This window comes from Caretta caretta, chromosome 5 (assembly GCF_965140235.1).
Source record: "Caretta caretta isolate rCarCar2 chromosome 5, rCarCar1.hap1, whole genome shotgun sequence".
NCBI classification, from domain to species: Eukaryota; Metazoa; Chordata; order Testudines; family Cheloniidae; genus Caretta; species Caretta caretta.
Window position 1 is genome coordinate 25,881,140 of NC_134210.1, and position 26,149 is coordinate 25,907,288.

The 26,149-nt window shown below is 42.4% G+C and overlaps 1 protein-coding gene across 2 annotated transcripts in view; it reads right to left on the reverse strand.

Annotated features, from left to right (window-relative positions):
• Positions 1 to 26,139, reverse strand: part of LMBRD2 (LMBR1 domain containing 2) — a 62,117-nt gene extending 35,978 nt beyond the window's left edge. For both annotated transcript variants that reach the window (XM_048851499.2, XM_048851500.2), the window contains exons 1-6: positions 25,861 to 26,139; positions 9,120 to 9,349; positions 8,458 to 8,561; positions 4,116 to 4,211; positions 2,950 to 3,117; positions 1,135 to 1,345 (exon numbers count right to left, since the gene is read on the reverse strand). In XM_048851499.2, the coding sequence (XP_048707456.2) occupies positions 1,135 to 1,345; positions 2,950 to 3,117; positions 4,116 to 4,211; positions 8,458 to 8,561; positions 9,120 to 9,293 (753 nt within the window). In that variant the 5' untranslated portion in view covers positions 9,294 to 9,349; positions 25,861 to 26,139. The remainder of the gene's footprint in view (positions 1 to 1,134; positions 1,346 to 2,949; positions 3,118 to 4,115; positions 4,212 to 8,457; positions 8,562 to 9,119; positions 9,350 to 25,860) is intronic.
• Between the last annotated feature and the right edge of the window lie 10 nt (positions 26,140 to 26,149).

Below are 26,149 nucleotides of genomic sequence, written 5' to 3' on the forward strand. Positions count from 1 at the left end.
GTGGGATATAATTGGTTAGATAATCGTGTTACAATATGTTAGGATTGGTTAGTTAAATTTCAGTGAAATGATTGGTTAAGGTATGGCTAAGCAGAACAAAGTTTTACTATATAGTCTGCAGTCAATCAGGAAGTAAGGGGGGAATGGGAACAAGGAATGGGGGTGGGAAATTGGAATCATGTTTTGCTAATGGGTGGGGAATGGGAACAGGGACACAGGCAAGGCTCTGTGGTGTCAGAGCTGGGAACGGGGACGCTGAGGAAGGAAACTGGAATCATACTTGCTGGAAGTTCACCCCAATAAACATCGAATTGTTTGCACCTTCGGACTTCGGGTATTGTTGCTCTCTGTTCGTGCGAGAAGGACCAGGGAAGTAAGTGGGTGAAGGAATATGCCCCCTAACACACTGTATATATGTAGGAAGAGTTACCATACCATACAAATCCCCACAAGTGTCAAATGCATAATTTTATGGTCATGGGCACTAGAACAGGACAGTAAATACTAGTTGCTGAATTTCTTTGATTCACACTTTGTTCTTAATAGAAGATTTGATTCTATTGCTCACTGGCAAATCATAGGAATGAAGAATAATGGTAGTGCATTTCTCAAGAGAATCTCTTTGGAAAACAAATATACCTTCTGTTCACTCATCAAAAAGAAGTATAAATAGAATCAAGAAACAGATCCTGAATATATTATTACAAGATAGATTTTTAAGAATGAAAGTTTTTAAGTAGCGCACAGAATTGTTAACAGTGTAAGCTGCATGAGCATTAATGGGGTCTGTGCACTAAATCTTTATGCATGCACCCCTTATTGATCAGCACTGATCCAAGAGTCCACACCTGATGATTGCTGTTCTCGTTGCTGATGCACCACATCAAATTACCACCATGTAGCCGTTCGTAAGCTCTTCAGAGCAGATACTGTTTTTACTTCTGATTTTACAATAATACAATAATTAGCACCCCGACTGGGACCTCTGGCCACTTCCATAATTTCATGACAGTAACTTTCTGAAGTAGGCTCGTGTTACTTAAGATGTTCCTCCTTTTGAGGAAATGTGGAATTGAAGATGAATAATTAAACCCTCCCCACTTTATATTTCTTAATTAAAATTAGCTTGTTCACCTCCATAATATCTTCTAAGTTCTCCTCTGCATCTGCTTTTTCAGTCATCAGTTTGGCAACCTTGAAATAAGTCTTCATGAGAAGGTACCCCTTTTTTGCTCCATTCCAGTGTGAGCGTGGAATTTCTACCAAACCATACCCCAACAACAACACAAGAAGGAAAAGACCCCATGTGTTGGCAGCTGCTATCCCAATTGTCTGAAGCTGGTTCCTAAAACAGAAGAGTGACCGCCAGTAAGTAATTATGTTTTCACATACACAGAACCAAGATTAGTTTCCTATCTACTATGTCACACTTGAAACTGCTGGCATTGTCTATATCTTTCAAGTCTTTGAAATAAGCCAGAGGTTTCTCTTGCAGATAGGCCACCTCCCATGCTGAAGCACTGAAAGGGTTGAGTATCCACCACCAGGCTAGAGCAGTCCCCAGCTTTCCTTAACATGCTGCCCCGGAAGATCTTCTTGTCTATCATACAGAGACTAAGCTGGGGAGAAAAGGAGAAGATGACAAAGATATCCTGAAACGAGACACCCCAGAAAAAGCCACCAAGAAGCCTCTGCCTTAAACGAGCAACGTGAGTGCTGTTCACCAGGTGCACTCACACAGAGTGCTGAGAGGCAGACTATACTGGGAAAAACAACATACAAGAGTCACCTTTTCCTGCCTCTGAAGCTTAAGGGGCAGGGGCATGCAAGGGGAAAGAATAAATCAGAAAATCCAGCAGCAAACTTGCTGGAACAATAGACTACCATACCAGAGATGATGGTAGAGGTTTATATTAATTTGTACTATTTTCCATATTTTCAAGTGTCTTTTTTAATGCTAGCAAGTTTCTTTGTAAATACTACATTCCAGGATTTGAAAAGACGTTTATTGATTGAAGTCTTCCATTTCAAAGTTAACTGCAGATAAAGGCCCAGATCAAAAATTTAAATGTGATCCCAGAAACATTTAAACAGACAATACTACCACAAGCCTTCCTAAAAAAACCTGACCAATAAAAGTTTTTCCAGAAATGCCATCTGAAAAGCAAGTCTAGAGAGAAAATATTGGAAATCAGACTAAACCATTTACAAATTATACACACACGTCTTGAAAAAAAAAAATCAACAGAAATAGTATATTCAGGGAAAGTCTGGAGCAGAGGTGGGTAAACTACGGCACGTTGGCCACATCCAGCCTGCGGGACCATCGTGCCTGGCCCTTGAGCTCCTGGCCTGGGAGGCTGGCCCCTGGCCCCTCTCCAGCTGTTCCCCCTCCCCTGCAGCCTTACCTTGCTATGCCGCTGGCGCAATGCTCTGGGCGGCGTGGCTGCAGAGCCCGGCCTGACCTGATGCTCTGTGCTTTGCGGTGCGGCTGCCTGTCCTGGTGCAGCCAGGCTGCCAGCCACCGGTGCTCCAGGCAGTGCGGTAAGGGAGTAGGGGGGTTGGATAGAGGACAGGGAAGTTCGAGGGGCGGTCAGAGAGTGGGGAACAGGGGGGAAATGGGGGCAGAGGTCCTGAGGGGCAGTCAGGGGCTGGAATTCCAGGGGTGGTCAGGGAGCATGGGGAGTGGATGAGGCAGGAGTCCTGGGGGGCCATCAGGGGGTGTGGATGGGGGTAGGGCCATGCCTGGCTGTTTGGGGAGGCAGAGCCTCCCCTAACTGGCCCTCCATACAATTTCAAGCCAAAAAGTTTGCCCGCCCCTGGTCTAGAGCAAGTCCGAATTCTAGGTTAGATTAGTACTGCCCAACTTCTCCATTGCAGAGATATTGTGAGAAATACAAACACAGTTTAAAAAACAAAGACAAATACTTACAATAGTATTACTCTTACCATTGTAGATTGAAATTTGGATTTACAGCCACATATATTAAAAATGCTCCAAAAATCAGCAAGTAAGTGCCATAATAGATTGCATTCTCAATCAATGCAGTTTTAATCTTTCCAGTAATGGAGAATCCTCCTGATCTAGCATATGACTGCATGAAAGGTAAGAGAATCCTAGAACCAAACAAAAATACATTAATGATGTAAGATTTTTCTATCTTACTCTATTTGCCAGTTTTCACATGCAGAGTTCTCCTAGCAAAACCTGTTACCGGCTACATTTGTGTTCTCTTTAGATACATCTAGTTGACAGTAAACCTTGAAATAACTTGTGTTTAGATTAATATCTATAGACAGCTTTAGTATGAAAAACCACCACTTATAAGAGCACTACAGGCTTTGCTCCTCTTGGTCGTAGTTTCACATGAATACACTAACCAATGTATCTAAAACAAGGCATACACATATTGTTTTCCCTCTAAACATATTTGTTGCAGCTACTGCAGGCATGTGCCTTCTCTTATGTAGCTCTCAAATTCCGCTAAGTCCTTTTTATAGCCTCTCATAATGATGAAATGTAGGATTTGTTCTTACACACATTTCTTGGAAGAATTCACCCTCAAAAAAGAGAGCACTGCTGAACAGAGAGACCTTGTAACATTTTGCTCTTGGGCAGGAATGGTTTTGTTTATTCGCTTATTTTGTTCTGTGCTAAGATTATATCTCTGACTCAGAATACTAGATATAGATTGTGGTGCTTGCTCCCCCAAGAGTATACAGAAGCAATGGCAGCACAGAATAAAAGAACATTTTTATGAGCTTCAGAGTGGCCAGAGTAAGGAACATTCAGTCTGCTACACCAAAACTCTTTAATTTTGAATTTAGTTAAGTATATTTGTCTTGTATTAAGTTTTACTGTCAGTGCTTGGGTTTTTAATTGGATATATTCCTCATTAAATCCCCATTAGTTAATGGGAGTTAAACATGTTTAAATGCTTTACTGAAACTACGTTAGAAGGTATTTGATTTCAAAACAATTTTCTTCTGCCAGACCATCAGATGACAATGTAAGAATCTCTCGGAATGAAATCTTAAAGGTATTTTGTAAATACTAGCAACTTTTATTTTCAGAATATATATTGTGGTCTTTGCGATCTAGTTCCCTCACTTACCAGGTTAAGAACTGTGATGTCCAGTATACTACACGCCAGAAGATTGGCATAATTCCATTGGGAATATAACTCCATGGTTTGAAACACTTATGTTTTCTGTAAAAAGGTCAGAGAGCCACATGTTAATTGTAAAATCTAAATATCATAATATTCATCACTTCTATCCAGAAACTATTTTTAGTCTTGCCACTGCAGAAAACTGTTTTAATTAAATGTTTTTGCATGACTAACTTGTTTCGTAAGAGATTTAGTTTATAGCCCACTTAAAAATTATGCTGATAAATACTGGCACCAAAAAGAGCACATATCTGGACAAGACTATTTCTCTTAAGGGAAAAAAAAAAGGGTAGTCCCAACTGGCATTCCATCAGAGACTCACCAGAAGTCAACTAGTAAGGCAATTTTTTTGGTTGTGTTCAGTAAAGCATGTTCATATTTTTCTTACATAGAATGTTTCTTTTTCAGAGAACAAGATCTTAGAAAAGGAAGAGCCAAAGTGAAAAACAGTAAATGGTTGTTTTCCCTTCTACGTATTCTGTAATTATTTCTGAGGGGTGGGATTTTCAAAAACACCTAAAGGAGTGGGCGCATAACTCCCATTAACTTTCAGTGGAAGTTGGGTGCATAACTTCCTTAGAAGCTTTTGAAAATTCTACCCAGAGCAGTCATTACTAACAGTGCAGTTACCTAAGCATTTCCATTATAATTCAGTTTGAGAGTCAGTCATCTTTACAAAAAAAACTTTCACTCAATGGGCTGATACTTTCCAAATCTAGTCTTTGCCTGAGAAAGCTGGAAACTTTGAGCAAAACCACTCAAACTGCTGAGTACAAGGAGTGTGAAAAACAAATGCTTCTAATCACCAACACATTCCTCACTACAGAATAACTTTATCTGCTTGTGTATCAAAGCAGTAGGAACAGAAGGGATAAGAAAGTTACATTGTTTGACAGAGATAGCAGTTATTGAGAAGTGTTTTGGAGTGTTCCAGTGAAAAGTTGCTTTTGATTTGCCTGAATTATTAGCAATTTGCACATGCAGAGTAGTTTAATCAGAGATATTTTTAACAATCTGCCTATGTCCCAAACTAAGGTAGGCTGCATGACTAACATGATTGCAGACAAAAAAAAAAAAAAGTTTTATTTAGTTAATGTCTTTGTTTTGCTCAAAAAGAATTTGAAGAAAAGCTAGCTGAAGACTCAAAAAGTAACAGCAATTTTTTTTTTAAGTATATCAGAATCAGAAAGCCTGCTAAACAACCAGTGGGACCACTGGACAATTGAGATACTAAAGGGATACTCAACAGTGATCAGGCCATTGAGGAGAAACCAAATGGATTCTTTGCATTGGTCTTCATGGCTGAGAATAAGAGGGAGACCTAAGCCATTCTTTTTAGGTGACAAATCTGAGGAGCAATTCCAGATTGAGGTATCATTAGAGGAGCTTTTGTAACAAACTGATAAATTAAAAAGTAATAAGTCACCAGGACCAGATGGTATTCACCCAAGAGTTCTGAAGGAACTCATATGTGAAATTGCAGAACTACTAACCACAGTATGTAACTTATCATTTAAATCAGCTTCTGTACCAGATGACTTGAGGATAGCTAATGTGATGCCAATTTTTTTTAAAGGTTCCATAGGTGATCCTGGCAATTACAGGCCAGTAAGTTTAACTTCAGGACCAGGCAAATTGATTGAGTCTATAGTAAACAGAATTATCAAACATATAGATGAACATGATTTGTTGGGGGAAGAGGCAACAGGTTTTCTGTAAAGGGAAATCATGCCTCACCAATCTACTAGAATTTTTTGACGGGGTCAACAAGCATGTGGACAAGGGTGATTCAGTGGATATAGTGTGTTTAGATTTTCAGAAAGCCTTTGACAAGATCCCTCACCAAAGGCTCTTAAGCAAAGTAAGCTGTCATGGGATAAGAGGGAAGGTCCTCTCAGGGATCGGTAACTGGTTAAAAGACAGTAAACAAAGGGTAGGAATAAATGGTCAGTTTTCAGAATGGAGAGTGGTAAGTAGTGCTGTCCCCCAGGGGTCTATACTGGGATCAGTACTCTTCAATGTATTCAGAAATTATCTGGAAAAAAGGGGTAAACAGTAGGTGGCAAAATTTGCAGATGATACCAAACTACTCAAGATAGTTAAGTCCAATGCCAACTGCAAACAGTTCCAAAGGGATCTCACAAAACTGGGTGACTGGGCAACAAAAAGGCAGATAAAATTCAGTGTTGATAAATTAAAAGTAATGCACACTGGAAAACATAATCCCAATTATACATATAAAATTATGGGGGTCTAAATTAGCTGTTACCACTCATAAAAGATCTTGGAGTCATTGTGGATAGTTCTCTGAAAACATCCACTCAACGTGCAGCGGCAGTCACAAAAGGTAACAGAATGTTGGGAATCATTAGGAAAGGGATAGATAAGATGACAGAAAATATCATATGGCCTCTATATAAATCCATGGTATGCCCACATCTTGAATACTGCTTGCAGTTCTGGTCGCCCCATCTCAAGAGAGATATACTGGAATTGGAAAAGTTACAGAAAAGGGCAACAAAAATTATTAGGGGTAGGGAACAGCTTCCATATGAGTAGAGTTTAATAAGACTTGGACTTTTTGTCTTGGAAAAGAGACAGCTAAGGGAGGATATGATTGAGATCTATAAAATCATGACTGGTGTGGAGAAATAAGGAAGAGTTATTTACTCCTTCTCAAAACACAAGAACTAGGGGTCACCAAATGAAATTAATAGGAAGCAGCAGGTTTAAAAAACAAACAAATGGAAGTATTTGGGGGGGAGGGATAGCTCAGTGGTTTGAGCACTGGCCTGCTAAACCCAGGGTTGTGAGTTCAATCCTTGAGGGGGCCATTTAGGGATTTGGGGCAAAAATTGGGAATTGGTCCTGCTTTCAGGAGGGGGTTGGACTAGATGACCTCCTGAGGTCCCTTCCAACCCTGATATTCTATGATTCTATGATTCCTCCACACAATGCACAGTCAACCTGTGGAACTCTTTGCCAGAAGATGTTGTGAGAGCAAAGACTATAACAGGGTTCAAAAAAGAGCTAGATAAGTTCATGGATGTTAGGTACATCAGTGGCTATTAGCCAGGATAGGCAGGGATGCAAAACCGTGCTCTAAAATGTCCCTAGTCTCTGTTTGCCAGAAGCTGGGAATGGGTGACAGGGGATGGATCAATTGATGATTATCTGTCCTGTTCCTTCCCTTTGAAGCACCTGGCATTGGCCACTGTTGAAACACAGGATACTGGACTATATGGACCATTGGTCTGACCCAGTATGGCCATTCTTATGTACAGTGTACTATAGTAAAGAGATGTGATAGTGGTTTATTTAAAGTTGTAGAAGAGATAGTAGGATAATGCATTATTTGAGAAACAGAAAGTCTTATAATTTAAGACTGTTGAGCAATGCATACCCATCACGGGGAGTGTTGTGCATGCCACCTTAATGCTGGTATCTCCTGACTTTTCGGTGTTAAACAACCTTAATATTCTCCACTTTGGGGTGATGAAATAACAAAAATTTTGCACATACACATCAATTTGCATCCTAGAATCTCAAAATAGCCTACTGACAATTAACTAAGCCTCACGTCTCTGTGAGATGAGTAAGAGTATTACATTAATTTTTCAAACATGGAAATAGCACAAAAAGGTTAAGAGATTTGTTCATGGTCAAATGGGGAAAAGCCAGAAAGAGGATCCGGATTTTATGATTTCAGTGCTCCAATCATCACACTACAACTCAGACATCTAAGTGTGATTTCTTCTCTGCCAGCAGACAGATATAGAGCACCTATCATAACTTTTGAGTTGTCTGAAATTTACAGAGGTCTACAGTCTTGGATATAATGAATACATAAACAAAGGAAAGACTGTGGGTCTCTGAAGCATACTGTCAAGGTCAAAAACCCTAATAAGCATTAGGTCTGTGGAATAATAAAAGAAATTCACAAAAGCACCTCTCTTGGTATATTCAAATTCCTTCTAAAAACCTCAGTTCTCTTGTCTTGTCTATGACAAAGTGGAGGAGGTAACAACATTAAAAACAATTAAAAATAAACAAAAATAGAAGCATTGAGATCTGCAGATAACTTAATCACAAGATCTTATTGTCATGCTTGTCCCTCCTCACAACAGTGCCTGTTAACAGCTTTCAATCACCATGTCATGTTCAATTTAGAGTGCACTCTCTCCAGCACAGGTACTAGTTCTTTATTTGCACATTTTTGCCTACTTAAAAAGTATACTAATGCTTTTAATATTGTGATGCAGAAAAATAAGACCGTTCTTTGTACCTTGGAGCAGAAGTAGGGTAAGATCCATTGATGATGTTGTTGCTGCTGCTGCTGCTTTCTGAAGGGCTGGAGTTAACAGCAAGTTTGCATCGATTGTATATAGTCTAGAAGACAATGAAATCATCATGTAAACAACTATGAGGAACAAGGTGAAACAGTTATTGAAAAAAACAAGAATAGGGATACAAATCAAATTTGGCACCAAAATTAAGTGAAATGCTAATATTTCCATGGCTTTTCACTTTTAATTCTTGTAAGGCAGGTTTAAAAAAAAAATTCCTAAGTATTTGCATCCCAGCACTTAATTAGTGCATAAAAAAATTGAGAGTGAAATTGATGAAAAACTGACCAGAAAAAATTGATTTCACTCTATTAGTTCATTGTTCAAGCTGAGAGAAATACTAAAATTAACAACATAAATAGTGAATTTTAAAATTCAGTTCGCTGATTTTAAATATATTTTTAACTTGACAGAACTAACAGGACATTTTATTCAACTTTACAATTTTTAAAAGATGCCTTTTTAATTGAAAATTCTTTGTCTTATAGAGATATTTTCTACTGATTTACACAACTGTATTCTTAGTGTGTAGTGTATTTTGTGATTTTTTTTTTAAATAGAGCAATAACGTACTAAGCTTTACAAAAATGGAAAACCTTACCGTACTAACATCCAGAGGCAATATAAATACTATAAGAAAACAAAGATACCAAGCCAGCAGGGTTGCTATGATCACAAGTCTATGTTGTTTCTTGAAGTCTCCATACCGATGAAGTATGAATAAAGCCAGAAAAAAGACAAATATTATCTCAATGCCCAAAGCTGCACCACTCATTATTATATATTCACTCCAACCAGCCAATGCAGCTCACTTATGAAAGTGGATCATAACTGTAAGACAAAAACACATTTCATTACATTAAAACAGAGGTCCTCAAACTGTGGGGCATGCCCCCCTAGAGGGGAGTGGAGGGGACGGCCAGCCCCACTGGGGGAGGGGAAGGAGCACCACCTAGCCCCACTCCACTCCCAGCTTTGCTCCGGCCCTGCCCACAGCCCCATTCTCAACCTGCACCCCTGGTCATGGCTCCATTCCTGGCCCCCTTACCCCACTTCACACCGCGCCCCTGCCCCGAGCCACGGCCCTCCTCCCAGCTCCAGGGACGCTGGGGAATGTGGACACGGGTAAGGGAGGGTGCAATCCTGAAAAGTATAGGGACCGCTGCATTAAAACCTCTAGAAGATACATATGAAATAAATGAGCACTGAATGCTCAAAATATGTTTCTATGGAAGCTTACTGACACACACTTTTTAAGTTTATATAAGAACAGTGTAGATAAATCATGACTTTCAGAAGGATCCTACTTTTCACCTAATTTTCCATATAGTTTTACTGAGGCAGGTGACCAAGTCATCTGTCCAAAAACTTCCATGGTGAGTCAATGGCACAATTGGTATTGGACACTAAGATTCACCTGGCTTACAGTCATTTACTATAATCACAAAACAACACATTGTCCCACAGTTCTGTTAGAGAAAATAATGCATTCCTCCAGTCACATTTTGTAATATATTTATAAGGCTCCCCCTTCTCGGTCTCAAGTACTTGATATCAGATAGCATGAGTGACAACTTCTTGTTCACTAGATGAGAATATAGCCCTAACTTTTCAATTCGATTAACAGCAGTAACAATCCAATACGAAATTCTGCTCTTATTTCTAACACTAAAACATACTATTTTACCTTTATTTATCTCTAGCATAAGAAACTAGAGAGCTTGAACAAAGAAAAAAAAGATTTGGTAAGATACCAATTTCATTTTCAGCAAGATATTGAGAATTTTTAAAATTAATGCTATATACCTTGATCGTATATTTAGTTATTTACTAGAGACAAAGGTGGGTGAGGTAATATCTTTTATTGTACCAACTTAGGTTGATGAGAGTGACAAATTTTTGAGCTTACACAGAGCTCTTCTTCAGGTCTGGGAAATGTACTCAGGGCTTGTCTACATTTACAATGCAGCTACACTGCTGTTGTGCTTTAGTGAAACCGCTACCTATGCCAATGGGAAAACTGCTCCCAACAGCATAGGTATTCCATCTCCTCAAAAGGTGGCAACTATATTGACGGGAGAAGCCCTCCCATCAACATAGTGCTGTCTACTCCAGGGGGTCAGGCCGGTATGACTATGTCACTCATGGATGTGACTTTTCCATACCCTGTATGCGACAGTTATATCAACTGTAGTGTAGACCAGCGTTTTTCAAACTTTGGATTGCGACCCAGTACTGGGTCGCAGCATGTCAGGCACTAGTTAATAGTCCCATAGGTGGTGCTGCCCAGCTAAGGCAGGCTAGTGCCTACCTTTTTCCACAGCCCAAACCCCTCATCCCCAGCTCTGTTGGGTTGCAGGCATCAACAATTTTCTTCAACTGGGTCACCAGAAAAAAAGTTTGAAAACCACTGCTTTTGGCCATGGTTCAGAGTGTTACAGCTAAATACAAGGTAGAACAGATTGTTTAGCAGAACTATTTAACATATTTCAAAGGACCAATCAGGGTGAAGCACCCCGTTAACATCCCTTCAGTCATAGGGAGGCGAGGAAAGGAAAGGAATGGGTGTGGGAGTTGTTAGTGGGTTATAGATTGTTGTAATAAGCCATAAATCTACTGTTTATATTCAGTCTATGATTTTTAGTGTCTAGCAAAGTTACAAATTTAAGCTCCCAGGCTCTTCTTTTGAAAGCACTGTGCAAGTTTCCTTTGAGGATGAGGACTGATATGTCAGATATAGAGTGATGGTGTTCACCCTTAGGTGATGTGATGTTTTTGTCTTTTATCATTTTTCTGTACGAGTTCATTCGAGAGCAGAGTGATTGTCTGGTTTCACCCAGATAGTTGCTACTAGGGAATTTAGTGTACTGGATGAGGTACACCACACATTGTGATCAGAGCTTTGGAACAGAGCGCAGAGCTGGAGCGTGGAGCAGCTCCGGAGCAGTGGAGCTGCAGGTTTTTGCCTGGAGCTGGAGCGGAGCCGGAGTACAGCTCCAAAGCCCTGGTTGTAATAGGCATGTATAGGACCCATGGATCTTGAAAGGCGTGTTTTGGGGGTGTTAATCACTGTAGCAGCGGAGATGCATCTGCAGGTTTTGTATCTTGTTCTGGCAGGGCCTGCTGCCACTTTGACTTGGTGTGTGCTGGTCTCTGGGGAACTTGCTTCTGGGGATGAACTTGGAGAGGCTGGGGGGTCTGAAGGCCAGAAGAGGGGATTCAGGAAAGATTTATTTCAGGATGGGGTCCCTATCAAGTATGGGTTGTAGTAGTTTGATGATACCCTCTATGGGTTCCAAGTGGGGTGATAAGTAACAACTAGGGGTGTGCAGTCATAGTGTTTTTCTCCTCCTGTACTGAAGCAGGTCCTCTTGGGGTATTTAATTTAATGGAGTAGCATTACTTTTTATCAGTATCTGTATTTTCTCACTGATGCTTACAGGTTTTAATACAGTGGAAAAATCTACTGTGTTTCATCATATGTAATTTCAGTACAAGAAAAAAAAACAGCAACATGATAGAATTTAAAATCCTTCCTTCTCTGTGATGCTCTTCTATCCTGTCTTCAAACACAACTGTCCCTTAAGAACATAAGAACAGCCATACTTGGTCAGGCCAAAGGTCATTCTAGCCCAGTATCCTGTCTTCCGACAGCGGACAATGACAGTGCCCCAGAGGGAATGAACAGAACAGTGATCCATCCCATCACCCAACACCCTGCCCCAGCCCTGAGACCTCTCCCACCCTCCGAACCCCTCGGTCCCAGCCCAGAGCACCCTCCTGCATCCCAAACCCCCCAGCCCCATCCAGAGTCCACACCCCAAGCCGGATCCCTCACCCCCTTCCCAACCCCCCTGCTCCAGCCCAGAGCCCCCTCCCACCCTCTCGAATCCAGCCTGTATCCCCAAACCCCTCATCCACGGCCCCACACCAGAGCCCACACCCCCCAACTGGAGCTTTCACCCCCTCCTGCACCCCTACTCCCAATTTCATGAGCATTCATGTCCCACCATACAATTTCCACACCCAGATGTGGCCCTCAGGCCAGAAAGTTTGCCCACCCTTAGGCACTGATGGACCTATGCTCCATGAACTTATCTAGTTCCTTTTTTGAACCCTGTTATAGTCTTGGCTCCTCTGGCAAGGAGTTCCACAGGCTGACTGCGCGTTGTGTGAAAAAAATACTTCCTTTTGTTTGTTTTAAATCTGCTGCCTATTCATTTAATTTGGTGACCCCCTAGTTTTTGTGTTATGAGGAGTAAATAACACTTCCTTATTTACTTTCTCCACACCAATCATGATTTTATAGACCTCTATTATATTCCCCACTAGTCGTCTCTTTTCCAAGCTAAAAAGTCCCAATCTTATTAACCTCACTCGTATGGCGCCTGTTCCATACCCCTAATCATTTTTGTTGTTCTTTTCTGAACCTTTTCCAATTCCAATATACCTTTTTTGAGATGGGGCGACCACAACCACATGCAGTATTCAAGATATGGGTGTACCATGGATTTATATAGAGACAATATGATATTTTCTGTCTTATTCTCTACCCCTTTCCGAATGATTCCCAACATTCTGCTAGCTTTTTTGACTGCTGCTGCACACTGAGTAGATGTTTTCAGAGAACTATCCACAATGACTCCAAAATCTCTTTCTTGAGTGGTAAAAACTCATTTAGACCTGATCATTTTATATGTATAGTTGGGATTATGTTTCCCAATGTGCATTACTTTGCCTTTATCAATATTGAATTTCATCTGCCGTTTTGTTGCCCAGTCACCCAGTTTTGAGAGATCCTTTTGTAGCTCTTCGCAGTCTGCCTAGGACTTAACTATCTTGAATAATTTTGTCCCTTACAAATCAATCTTTTTTTTGCTGTGCTCACTTTTCCCAGTTACTTATTCTATGTTAGAGGAAGGCATCAATATGATGCCATGTGATGGAAGTTGTTTTTACAGTTTTTTTTTTTAAATCTAGAAAGTTACACACAAAAAACCTACAATAAAAGAATACAGACTGCAAAGACAAAAGTTACTCAAAAGTTATGAAATTCAGAATTGAGGTTGTCTATGGAACCTTAATTTGGCTCTTTATGCATATGCATTATGAGTTTTTAATTACATTATCACATACTACTTTGACACAGAAGTCCTGTCTCATTCAGTGAGCAAAGGGTACTCACTTAATGAGCAGCTATTCAATATTTTGTTTTCTCCTTGTTCAACGTGTGGCCCACGCCTTAGTGAACATTATTCAAATGCTGCTTTGAAGACATAATTATGGATTTCTTCATGGGCTTTTCTAAGGCACTCATCATTATATTATCTGACTGCTTCACACGCATTAATTTGTTTTCATAACACTCTTGTGAGATGCATGGGTATTATTATCCCACTTTAGCAACTGGGAAGAAGAGGCAGATTAAAGTCAGAAGTGTCAACTAATTTTGGGTGTCCCCATTTGAGACATCTAGGACCTGATTATTCGGCATATTTAGCATTATAAAGCATTTTAAATGTCCAAAGCACAACTCCCACTGACTTCGGTTATGCACTCACTGTTTCAGCACTTGTGCAAATCAGACCCTAAAGGTCTCAACTTGGACACCCTGAAAATGAGGAACAAAATTAGTGACCATCTGGGAAAAGTTTGGTTTAAATGACTTGCCTAGCATCACACAGGAATTCTGGGGCAGAAGCAGGGACAGAATCCAATTCTTCAGAGCAGCATTTAACTGCTTAAGCATAAAACCATCCTTTCTCTTCCTGCAAGCCCTTTCCTCATTCACTACACACCTTCTGTTTCCTATGGACAACTGTCTCCTTCACTACCCAACCCTGATTCTTCCTGTCACTGAGTAAGACGGGGTCCTGTGGAAAATATAGAATCACAAGACAGGAAGGGACCTCAAAAGGTCTTCTAGTCCAGTCCCCTGTACTCAAGCAGGACAAAGTATTTTCTAGACCATCCCTGAGAGGTGTTTGTCTAATCTGATCTTAAAAACATGCAATGATGGAGATTCCACAACCCCTAGGCAATTTGTTCCTGTGCTTAATTACCCTGACAGGAAGTTTTTCCTTATGTCCAACCTAAACCTCCCTTGCTGCAATTTAAGCCCATTGTTTCTTGTCCTATCCTCAGAGGTTAATTAGAACAATTTTTCTCTCCCCTCCTTGTAACAACCTTTTATGTACTTGAAAACTGTTCATGTCCCCCTGCCTCAGTCTTCTCTTCTCCAAACTAAACAAACCCAATTTTTTCAGTCTTTTCTCATAGGTCACATTTTCTAGACTTTAATCATTTTTGTTACTTTTCTGGGGACTTTCTCCAATTTTCCCACATCTTTCCTGAAATGCGGTGCCCAGAACTGGACACAATACTCCAGTAGAGGCCTAATCAGCATGGAGTAGAGCAGAATTACTACTTCTTGTGTCTTGCTTACAAGACTCCTGCTAATACAAACCAGAATGTTTGCCTTTTTTTTTTTTTTTTGCAAGTGTTACAGTGTTGACTCATATTTAGCTTGTGATCCACTATCGCCCCCAGATCCCTTTCTGCAGTACTTCCTAGGTAGTCATTTCCCATTTTCTGTGTGTTCCTTCCTAAGTGGAGTATGTGGTATTTGTCCCTATTGAATTTCATCCTATTTACTTAGACCATTTCTCCAGTTTGTCCAGATCATTTTGAATTTTAATCCTATCCTCCAACACAGGACAAAGCAGGGGTTCTCAACCTTTTTTTTCTTTGTAAGGCCCAGCCCACGTTCTATAAAAACCTCCAGGACCCAGTGTGTGTTGGGGGGAAGAGGCGCACCTCAGGGCTTCAGCTGCCGGGTGAAGACAGGGCATTAGCCCCACAGTGCACCGAGGCTGCAACTGCTGGGCAGGGGGTCCTCATGCATAGGCATAGTTTGATTTCTATTTTGGAAGTGTAAGGCCCAGCTGGGCTCAGTTCAGCTCCACATGGAGGGGCCTAGGGAGGGAGCACCACTTCCACCCTCTGACTCACCTCAGCAGACCACCCAGCTTGTTTAGGTTGGGGGGGGGGGTGCAACTAAAAATTATAACTCAGGTCAGAGGGCTCAGTTCAAAAAGATTGAAAACTGCTCAGGGTGCAGACAGGCGGTTAGCTAGGGGCTGTGTGCAGGCAGGGGGTAGCTCAGGGTGCAGGGAGAGAGGCAGCTATGGGCTGTGGTTGCTCCTCTGAGGACTTTGCCAGCGCAAGAGCCAGGTCCACCCGTTCAGGTGGCTCTTACTACTTGTGCCAGCAGTCAAAAGGGGGCTGGAAGCTGAGGAGCAGCCTCAGCTCTGGGCACCAGCAGAAGGAGGAGACCGCGAAGCACGGCAGCTGCCCGTTCCATGGCATCAGCCAGAACAGCAGCCACTCTGCACTGCCCAGCTCCGACTTCCAGGCTCCAACCTGGCTGGGGCCTCGGGGTCAGGGAGGGGAAGAGAGGGGCAGGGTGGAGCTGCCCCCAGGACTGCCCCACTCTGGGTAAGGCACTTCAGCTTGAAGGAGTTCCTTAGTATCAGATGACTGAAATTCCCAACACTTGAAGAATTTTGAGCCGTGAGGACAGAAGTCGCAGGGCAGAGGACCAGCAGTGAATCACTCTGCAGGGTACAAATGTTGCCTTCTTAACATTTCAATCAGTTCCTTCAATTGCACAGAAAGAGATGTTGCCATGATGACAAAGTTTAAAAATTCAAGACTGAAGAGAAAAATATATATTTCCTTTTGTCTAAAAAGTTACCATTTACCAGGATTCTTCACGTTTGAGAGTAAGAAGATTGAGGGATGTCCCAAAAGAAAAGGTACGGAAGGCTGCAATCAGAAGCACTTTGTACAAGGCCAGTGCCAAAAACATCAACAGGAAGTGTGTGGACACACATGTGCACATATAAAACAGAAGAGAGGACTTATCTATGCATACCAAAAATGGTCAGTAAGAGACATCACTGAATAAATAAAATTTATATTGCAGAGGAGAGTTTGCCGCTATTTAGGAAACAAGTTCTGGAATTCTTGTGAATCCAAAAACAGATTCTCTCCTGGAGGCCAAATCCAAGCAAAAATGCTTTGCCAATATGTGTAGAGGGGATCAGGTCACTGTTTTACGGATACAGTACAGATCCATTTACACGCGAATCCGCTTAACACGCGGTAGTGCCATGCCTCCCAGTGCTACCTATTTAACACGCAAGACTTGTTAACACGTGGTACAGGAACTTGCTATGTAGCAGTACAGATTTGCTCACTAACTCACTGACATAGAAACCGACAGGAAATGCGGAGTGGAAATACGTTGTACGTCTTTACCGATATTGGTAAAGACGTATCACGCACGCTTAGTCATTGTCACGCTAGAGAGATATATAATATATAGTAGTTATATAGTAATATATATACACACACACTACATTAGAAAATTTTAATTTTCTAGGCCTAATATAACGGCAGAGGGCAAGCGTTCCTACACCATAGAAGAAAAGCTAGCTGCAATAGATCAAGTAAATAGCGGAGAAACCCAGACTAAAGTTTCAAAAGATATTGGTTTCAGAGTAGCAGCCATTTTAGTCTGTATCCGCAAAAAGAAAAGGAGTACTTGTGGCACCTTAGAGACTAACAAATGTATTTGAGCATAAACTTTCGCGAGCTACAGCTCACTTCATCGGATGCATTGGGATTGGGATTGCCGAATCTACTCTCCGAGGATGGCTAAAAAACTAATCTAAACTGAATAGCTTTGTACAAAATACTGATTCTGCCGCAGGGCTTAAGCAAAAATGTGTGTGCTATTCAGCAAAACCCAAAACAGACAAACCCATGAACACATGGTTTGCTCAGTAATGGCTAAAAGGAATGCCGCTAAGTGGGCCAATTCTTCAAGCCAAAGCAACAAAATTTGGAAATTTAAGGGGGATGAATCATTCCAAGCCAGCAAGGGATTTGTAACTCATTTTAAAAAGCGTCATGGCATAGCACAGATATCGATTTCTAGAGAAAGCCGATCAGCTGATGAATTGGCCATAAACATGTTTCCCGCCGAGTTAAAATCTATTTTACAAAATGAAGTCTACCACGAAGAACAACTTTATAATTGTGATGAAACAGCTTTATTTGCAAAACTGCTACCTGATAAGACTCTAGCCTTTAATTACGAGACACAAAAAACAGATGGATTTAAAAAGATAAAGATCGTGTGACTCTTCTTTTTTGTAGTAATAAGACGGGCACCCATAAGCTTGCCCCTCTTCTCGTTGGCCGCTTTCATAACCCTTGCTGCTTTAATCACCTCAATAGAGCCAAACTGCCAGTAATATATGCTAACAGCAAAAATATGTGGATGACGAGACACATTTTCGACGACTGGTTCCACAACAGCTTTGTTCCAGCTGTTCGTAAGCATCTGCGGTCGAAGAACTGGAAGCCAAAGCACTTTTTCTACTTGACAATTGTCCAACCTATCTTCCAGCTGAATCACTGGTATCGAGCGATGGAAAAATTTGAGTGCTATACCTATCATTCAACACAACATCAAAAATTTAACCCTTAGACCAGGGCATTATTCAGAATTTTAAAAATAAACAATTATCGATGGGAGCTGATTTCAGCGATCATGTCATGCACGTCTTCAGGCATTTCAGAATTCCTGAAACAGTTAAACATGAAGAAAATTATTTATTTAGTTAAAAAAGCTTGGGACGGAGTAAAACAAAAGTCCATTGAAAACTGCTGGATGAAGGCTCTCGGTAATGTTTTTTCTGTCAAAGACGGCTCAGACTCTGAAAACTCCAGCAGTGGCACAGATTCAGAGCCAGACTTTGAAGGATTTTCGAAAGAAGACCTCATACAAACACGCACGCAGACAAAAGAGGATAAAGGTAAATTTCTCTTTCAAATGATAAAATATTTTAGTTTGGATACGTCACCGGAAATCATTACAGAGTAGCTGGAGATGCATGAAGACTGCCCGACTTCAGAATTTCTGTCCGAGTTAAAAATATTAACAGGTTGCGAGGCTATGTTGGACCGCAAAAGTGATGGTGAGGATGTAGTTGAAAAGGTTAAAATTTGGCCCACAGAAGCCCTTAGTGCTGTAGAAACTGTTGTAAGATTTATGGAGGAGCAAAAAGCAGAAAATATTGAAATCATTCATCTGCGGCGAATGACAGACTTCATAAGAAAGAAAGAAAATGAGAGCCAGAAAGAGCAGAAAATAACATCTTTTTTTTCTAACTGAACGGTAGACACTTTTTTCAGCATGGCCCTCTTAACCAGCGGTCCGTTAACATGCAGTCGTGACGGCTTGACTCCCAACATCCGCGTGTAAACAGGTCTGTACCGTACAGGAACTCCTCACTTAAAATTGTCCCGGTTAACGTTGTTACGTTGCTGATCAATTAGGGAACATGTTCATTTAAAGTTGTGCAATGCTTCCTTCTAACATCGTTTGGCAGCCGCCTGCTTTGTCCACTGCTTGCAGGAAGAGCAGCCTGTTGCAGCTAGCTGGTGGGTGGTTGGAACCAAGGTGGACAGGCAGCCCCCCTATCAGCTCCCCACTCGCCTAAGTTCCCTGTACAGCAGCTGCTCAGCAGGCTATCAACTGCTGGCAGTTCAGCTGTCCCTCCCCCCACTGCCATGTGCTGCTCCTGCCCTCTACCTTGGAGCTGCTCCTCGAGACTCCTGCTTGCTGTGTGGGGGGGAGGGGAAGAAGGGGGGGCTAATGTCAGGGTGCCCCCCTCCCCCCTGCTCCTGCACCCCACTTACCCCATCTTCCATAGAGCAGGGGAACACACAGACAGAGGGAGCTGCTGCCTTAGGCAGCAGCTGCAGCTTTGGTCAGGTCTCCGCTTGCTGATCTAATTAAGAAGCCAGTGTACTTCTGACCCCGCTCTTCATACTTAAAGGGGAAATGTTTCAGAGTAACAGCCCTGTTAATCTGTATTCACAAAAAGAAAAGGAGTACTTGTGGCACCTTAGAGACTAGACAAGCCATTTACAACACACACTTTGCTTCTCTACAAAAGAAAAAGGACACTAAACTTTCTAAACTACTACATGCCACAAGGGGCCACAGCAACGGTTCCCTCAACCCACCCAGCAATATCGTTAACTTATCCAACTATACTCTTAGCCCAGCAGAAGCAGCTGTCCTATCTCGGGGCCTCTCCTTCTGCCCCTCTACCCCCACGAACATGATACAGTTCTGTGGTGACCTAGAATCCTACTTTCGACGTCTCCGACTCAAGGAATATTTCCAATACACCTCTGAACAACATACTAATCCACAGAGATCTCCCTACCAACACTACAAAAAGAAGGATTCTAGGTGGACTCCTCCTGAAGGTCGAGACAGCAGACTGGACTTCTACATAGAGTGCTTCCGCCGACGTGCACAGGCTGAAATTGTGGAAAAGCAGCATCACTTGCCCCACAACCTCAGCCGTGCAGAACACAATGCCATCCACAGCCTCAGAAACAACTCTGACATCATAATCAAAAAGGCTGACAAAGGAGGTGCTGTTGTCATCATGAATAGGTCGGAATATGAACGAGAGGCTGCTCGTCAGCTCTCCAACACCACTTTCTACAAGCCATTACCCTCTGATCCCACTGAGAGTTACCAAAAGAAACTACAGCATTTGCTCAAGAAACTGCCTGAAAAAGCACAAGATCAAATCCGCACAGACACACCCCTGGAACCCCGACCTGGGATATTCTATCTACTACCCAAGATCCATAAACCTAGAAATCCTGGGCGCCCCATCATCTCAGGCATTGTCACCCTGACAGCAGGATTGTCTGGCTATGTAGACTCCCTCCCTCCCTATGCTACCAGCACTCCCAGCTACCTTCGAGACACCACTGACTTCCTGAGGAAACTACAATCCATCGGTGATCTTCCTGAAAACACCATCCTGGCCACTATGGATGTAGAAGCCCTCTACACCAACATGCCACACAAAGATGGACTACAGGCCATCAAGAACACTATCCCTGATAATGTCACGGCTAACCTGGTGGCAGAACTTTGTGACTTTGTCCTTATCCATAACTATTTTACATTTGGGGACAATGTATACCTTCAGATCAGCGGCACTGCTACGGGTACCCGCATGGCCCCACAGTATGCCAACATTTTTATGGCTGACTTAGAACAACGCTTCCTCAGCTCTCGTCCCCTAACGCCCCTACTCTACTTGCGCTATATTGAGGACATCTTCATCATCTGGACCCATGGAAAAGAAGCCCTTGAGGAATTCCACCATGATTTCAACAATTTCCATCCCACCATCAACCTCAGCCTGGTCCAGTCCACACAAGAGAGCCACTTCCTGGACACTACAGTGCTAATAAACAATGGCCACATAAACACCACCCTATACCGGAAACCTACTGACCGCTATTCCTACCTACATGCCTTCAGCGTTCACCCTGACCACACCACACGATCCATCGTCTACAGCCAAGCTCTGCGATACAATCGCATTTGCTCCAACCCCTCAGACAGAGACAAACACCTACAAGATCTCTGTCAAGCATTCTTACAACTACAATACCCACCTGCAGAAGTGAAGAAACAGATTGATAGAGCCAGAAGAGTTCCCAGAAGTCACCTACTACAGGACAGGCCTAACAAAGAAAATAACAGAATGCCACTAGCCGTCACCTTCAGCCCCCAACTAAAACCCCTCCAACACATTATTAAGGATCTACAACCTATCCTGAAGGATGACCCAACACTCTCACAAATCTTGGGAGACAGGCCAGTCCTTGCTTACAGACAGCCCCCCAACTGAAGCAAATACTCACCAGCAACCACATACCACACAACAGAACCACTAACCCAGGAACCTATCCTTGCAACAAAGCCCGTTGCCAACTGTGCTCGCATACCTATTCAGGGGACACCATCACAGGGCCTATTAACGTCAGCCACACTATCAGAGGCTCGTTCACCTGCACATCCACCAATGTGATATATGCCATCATGTGCCAGCAATGCCCCTCTGCCATGTACATTGGTCAAACTGGACAGTCTCTACGTAAAAGAATAAATGGACACAAATCAGATGTCAAGAATTATAACATTCATAAACCAGTCGGAGAACACTTCAATCTCTCTGGTCATGCGATTACAGACATGAAAGTTGCTATATTACAACAAAAAAAACTTCAAATCCAGACTCCAGCGAGAAACTGCTGAATTGGAATTCATTTGCAAATTGGATACAATTAACTTAGGCTTGAATAGAGTTTGGGAGTGGCTAAGTCATTATGCAAGGTAACCTATTTCCCCTTGTTTTTTCCTACCCCCCCTTCCCCCCCCAGATGTTCTTGTTAAACCCTGGATTTGTGCTGGAAATGGCCCACCTTGATTATCATACACATTGTAAGGAGAGTGGTCACTTTAGATAAGCTATTACCAGCAGGAGAGTGGGGTGGAAAGAGGTATTTTTTCATGCTTTGTGTGTATAAAAAGATCTTCTACACTTTCCACAGTATGCATCCGATGAAGTGAGCTGTAGCTCACGAAAGCTTATGCTCAAATAAATTGGTTAGTCTCTAAGGTGCCACAAGTACTCCTTTTCTTTTAACGCTAAGTGAGGAGTTCCTGTATCTCTAATGGAAACACCTGAGACAGGAATGGTGGTAAGCTTACATCATGGTGTCCCCATTTCAAGAAAGTGATGGTTTAAGGCCAGCCAGATTATATGCATGTCCTTTTTTCTAAATGCTTTATGCAAATACAATCCTGAGTGCCTTTTGACACTGGGTGCAGGAGAAGGATCTTGATGGGATAGGCACATGTGCCTAGGAAGATCTTAGTCTGATTCAGGTGGAAATCCAACACACTCTGGCAGGAATCTTAGATTCGTCTCTGTCACCACCTTACCCTTGTAAAACTTAGAATAAGATGAAAGTCATTAAAACCTGAAAGCTCATTTACACTGCAAGCTAAAGTTACTGCCACCAGGAAAATTACTTCACATGTCAGAAAGTTAAACTCAGCTGAAATGACTGGTTCAAAAGGAGTCTCCTTCTACCAGGAATACATTAATACCTCATGACAAAGAGAGCTTTCAAAAGTACCAGACCTGTACCAACCTGAAAACGGAACTATGGTCCTCTGTCCTGTCAGTAGCCTGTCTAGCTAGAAGAGGTATCCTAGGTTGGGATAGAATGACGTGCCCTGGCTTTGAATGAAAATCTCAGCCTCAGGAGATTGGTTTTGACCATCTGCAACATAGCCAGAAGAATTAACTCCAGAAGAATTTTAATATCTAGAGACTTCTTGGGCTTGGTCTACACTTAAAAATTTTACTGGCATGGTTATATCAGTTAGGAGTTTGATTTTTTTTTTTTTTTTTTTTTGCTGACATAGGTATGCCAGTAAAAGCACTAGTGAAGCCACAGTTTTATCAATATAAAAGTGATTAAGCTATACCAGTATCAACATTTATATACCAGTATAAATGTCAACACCAGGAGGGATTTACCAGCATAAGTATACTGGTTCCATTAAAATGGCACACGTTTTAGTATAGACCTGTTCTTGGTTTCTCATTTAAGAGGCATCGGTCACTGTTCAGAGGAACTTCAGCTGTATTTCCCCTCAGTGGTACAGCAAAGGGCACCCACTCTCAGGCTTCCAGTTACCCAGCAATTGCACTTTTGAGTAAAGACCCACATCTCACTCCCTTCTGATTGGGGTATTACCAGACTTCACAATTCCCTGCCTTCACTGTGTTATTCCCAGCAGAGACAGTCTAGTCTGCCCGGGCACAGTGAGACTGACTGCCCATAGTCATTGGTATCACCACACCTCTTTTTATGCAAACCTATTTTATTATTAGGCTAAAAGCACTAGAGAGAACACATTAAAAACAACAGAAGCTATACACATGCTAATAAGCTTACCAGACATCACCTGAGCTCTGACATGGGTTCTGGCAGGAGCAGCAGTCTTTCAATGCCCCACCCAAGGGGTTTACTTTATGGTCACAAATTCATCACAAAAAGAAAAGGAGTACTTGTGGCACCTTAGAGACTAACCAATTTATTGTTACTCCTTTTCTTTTTGCGAATACAGACTAACACGGCTGTTACTCTGAAAATTCATCACAGTTTCAACTGATCACAAGCACGCCATTTTATGGGGCCTCAGTAGACCAAGTCCTTCCAATCCTACTCTAAAAATTGAGGCCCTCCATGGTCATCAGAGTCCTGTCCATTTATGGAATCAAGGAGTGGCCCTGAGCCAGTTTAAACCAGGCTCTTTATCCAAAAATCCTTTCTTTGTCTGTTGGTCCCTGGAGAATCCAGTTTGAACTACTATATGCATACCTCTCCAGGGTGGCTTCAAAGGGCTGATAAAGTAAGTACATTAGCATCCCCCTCCTGCTAGAGGACATACATACAAAGCCACAACAACACACTGAATTGGGGTTAATACCTTCGATGTACATTAAGGTTTAATTGAATTCAATAAAGTTTATCTTAAGTCAGAAGGTGTGTTGGGGTTGACTGATATTGTCAGTCTGTCGCAGTACCTACTGGTTAATTATAAACTACAGGAAAGAAAGAAAAATTGCATATTAGTCTGAGAAACTTTTTTTTTTAAATCCTCAGAAGAGTTCAAATCTTAATATCTGAATCAAGTTAAAAAGTAAATAAAAAAACAATCTATTTCCTTATTGCATACTGCTTTATTTCCAAAGAGGCAAACAAATAGTAAATCTTTTATAAAGTAGGAATCAGACAGATGGGAAATAGGAAAAGCTCCTTTACCCTTCCACATAAAATTCATGGTTTGGAGGGATAAGTTGGTAATGACTTACACAAGACTTACAGCTGTTATCTTACTGTGCAATGAGATTTAATATGAACTGGACAGAGCCGACAGTTCCACATAGTTCTGTTCTTTTGTGAGCTTATTAAATTTTTCTACATAATCAATCAGCCATTATAAAATGAATCCAGTGTGCAACTGATCAGGCTGGATACAAGTTGTTGACTGGGAGAGAAATTGCCAAAAAATATTCAAATCCGAGTCATTTCCCCCTTCATCACCAATATTAAAACATATTGTTAGGACAAACATGATGAAAAATTGCATTACTGAAATGTAAATCTCATATGAAACTCCACAAAAGGTTTTATTATGAAGGTTTTATTATGAAGGTTTTAGTAAGAACCTTGCACAAAGTCTGAATGGATGTGATTAATGATCCAATTAAAACACTTGGGTGGAGTAGTTGAGCTCTACAAAGGTGCTTTAGAACTGCTTCTGAAAAAACAGAAAAGCCTTTCAAAGGGAAACAGAACAAATCCTTTTGTCAACATGGTGCCAGACTTCCTGAACCACAAACCCTCTCTTTGTTGCCTGTGCTTCCCCACAGAAATATTGCTAAAGCAGACGTCAGCAGATTTTATAAATAAGTAGCTATATAAAATATGCTAAACTCGACTAGTCAATCACTTTGTCAGTACCTTGGAGAAGTAACCTAGTAATTTGTAATATGACTAGCACGAAAGCTCATGCTCAAATAAACTGGTTAGTCTCTAAGGTGCCACAAGTACTCCTTTTCTTTTTGCGAATACAGACTAACACGGCTGTTACTCTGAAACATGACTAGCACAATAACTCTCTCTCTTTGGGAACAAGAAGTTGACAGTAAAACAGAAAATAATCTGACTGTAAGCTCTTTGGCGCAGGGATCTGTCTATTTGTCTTTAAGCATCTGACACACTTTGGGGCACAAAAATAATAATAAATGTTATTCAGCAGTTGTGGGTCTTGGAAAGATAGGGAAAATTGGTCGACCGCAGAATAACCACACTTATTTCTTACCTCCCAAAAAACCCTCCAAACCTATCCTGAGAGCAGACACAGCTCAGTTTTTAAGGTCCCATCTGAAGGGTGCCTATTATTCAGACATTCTGAACTTTATAGGTGCGTCTTCCTTTCTGAGCCCACTTCGTTTGTGGGGCCCGACATGGAATACAGGCCTGTGCTCTGGGCCCAGAGATCACCCGGGGGGGGGGGGGGGAGCAAGATATCGCCACATGCCGCCCCCCCCACCGCCATGCCGCCCCCTTACGCACCCCCTACACCCCTCCCCCTACCGCCGCCCCGCCCCCGTACACCCCCCGCTGTCATGCTCCCTTGTGCCCCCTTCCCGCCCTGGTGACACAAAACTGGCCCCTCTCTCCCAAGGCCGCCCCGCACCCCTGCCAGGAGCTGCTCTCTGGCCGCAGCGGGGGGAAGGGGGCAGCTGAGGGGAACGGTGTCTGGGGCGATCCCTCAGGAACAAGCCACCCCGCTGGCTCACCTGGGGCTGAGCCACTCTCTCAGCACCGGGGCCTCCGCCGGCCTCTGCCCTCCTCCATCCTCCCCCTGCTGCGGCTGCTGTCCCGGGCGCCTGGCTCCGTGAGCGATGGCCCCGGCCGAAGCGGGGCTTCAAACTGCGCCACAGCAGCCGGCCACAGTTCCCTTGAGGCCCGGCTTCCTCCGTGTCACCGCGACTGGGGCAGCCGGTTCCCCAGCGGCTGACATTTCCCTTTGGACAATCGCTCGCCGTCCAACCACGTCATCGACCGACGCCCAGCCGGGCCGCACGG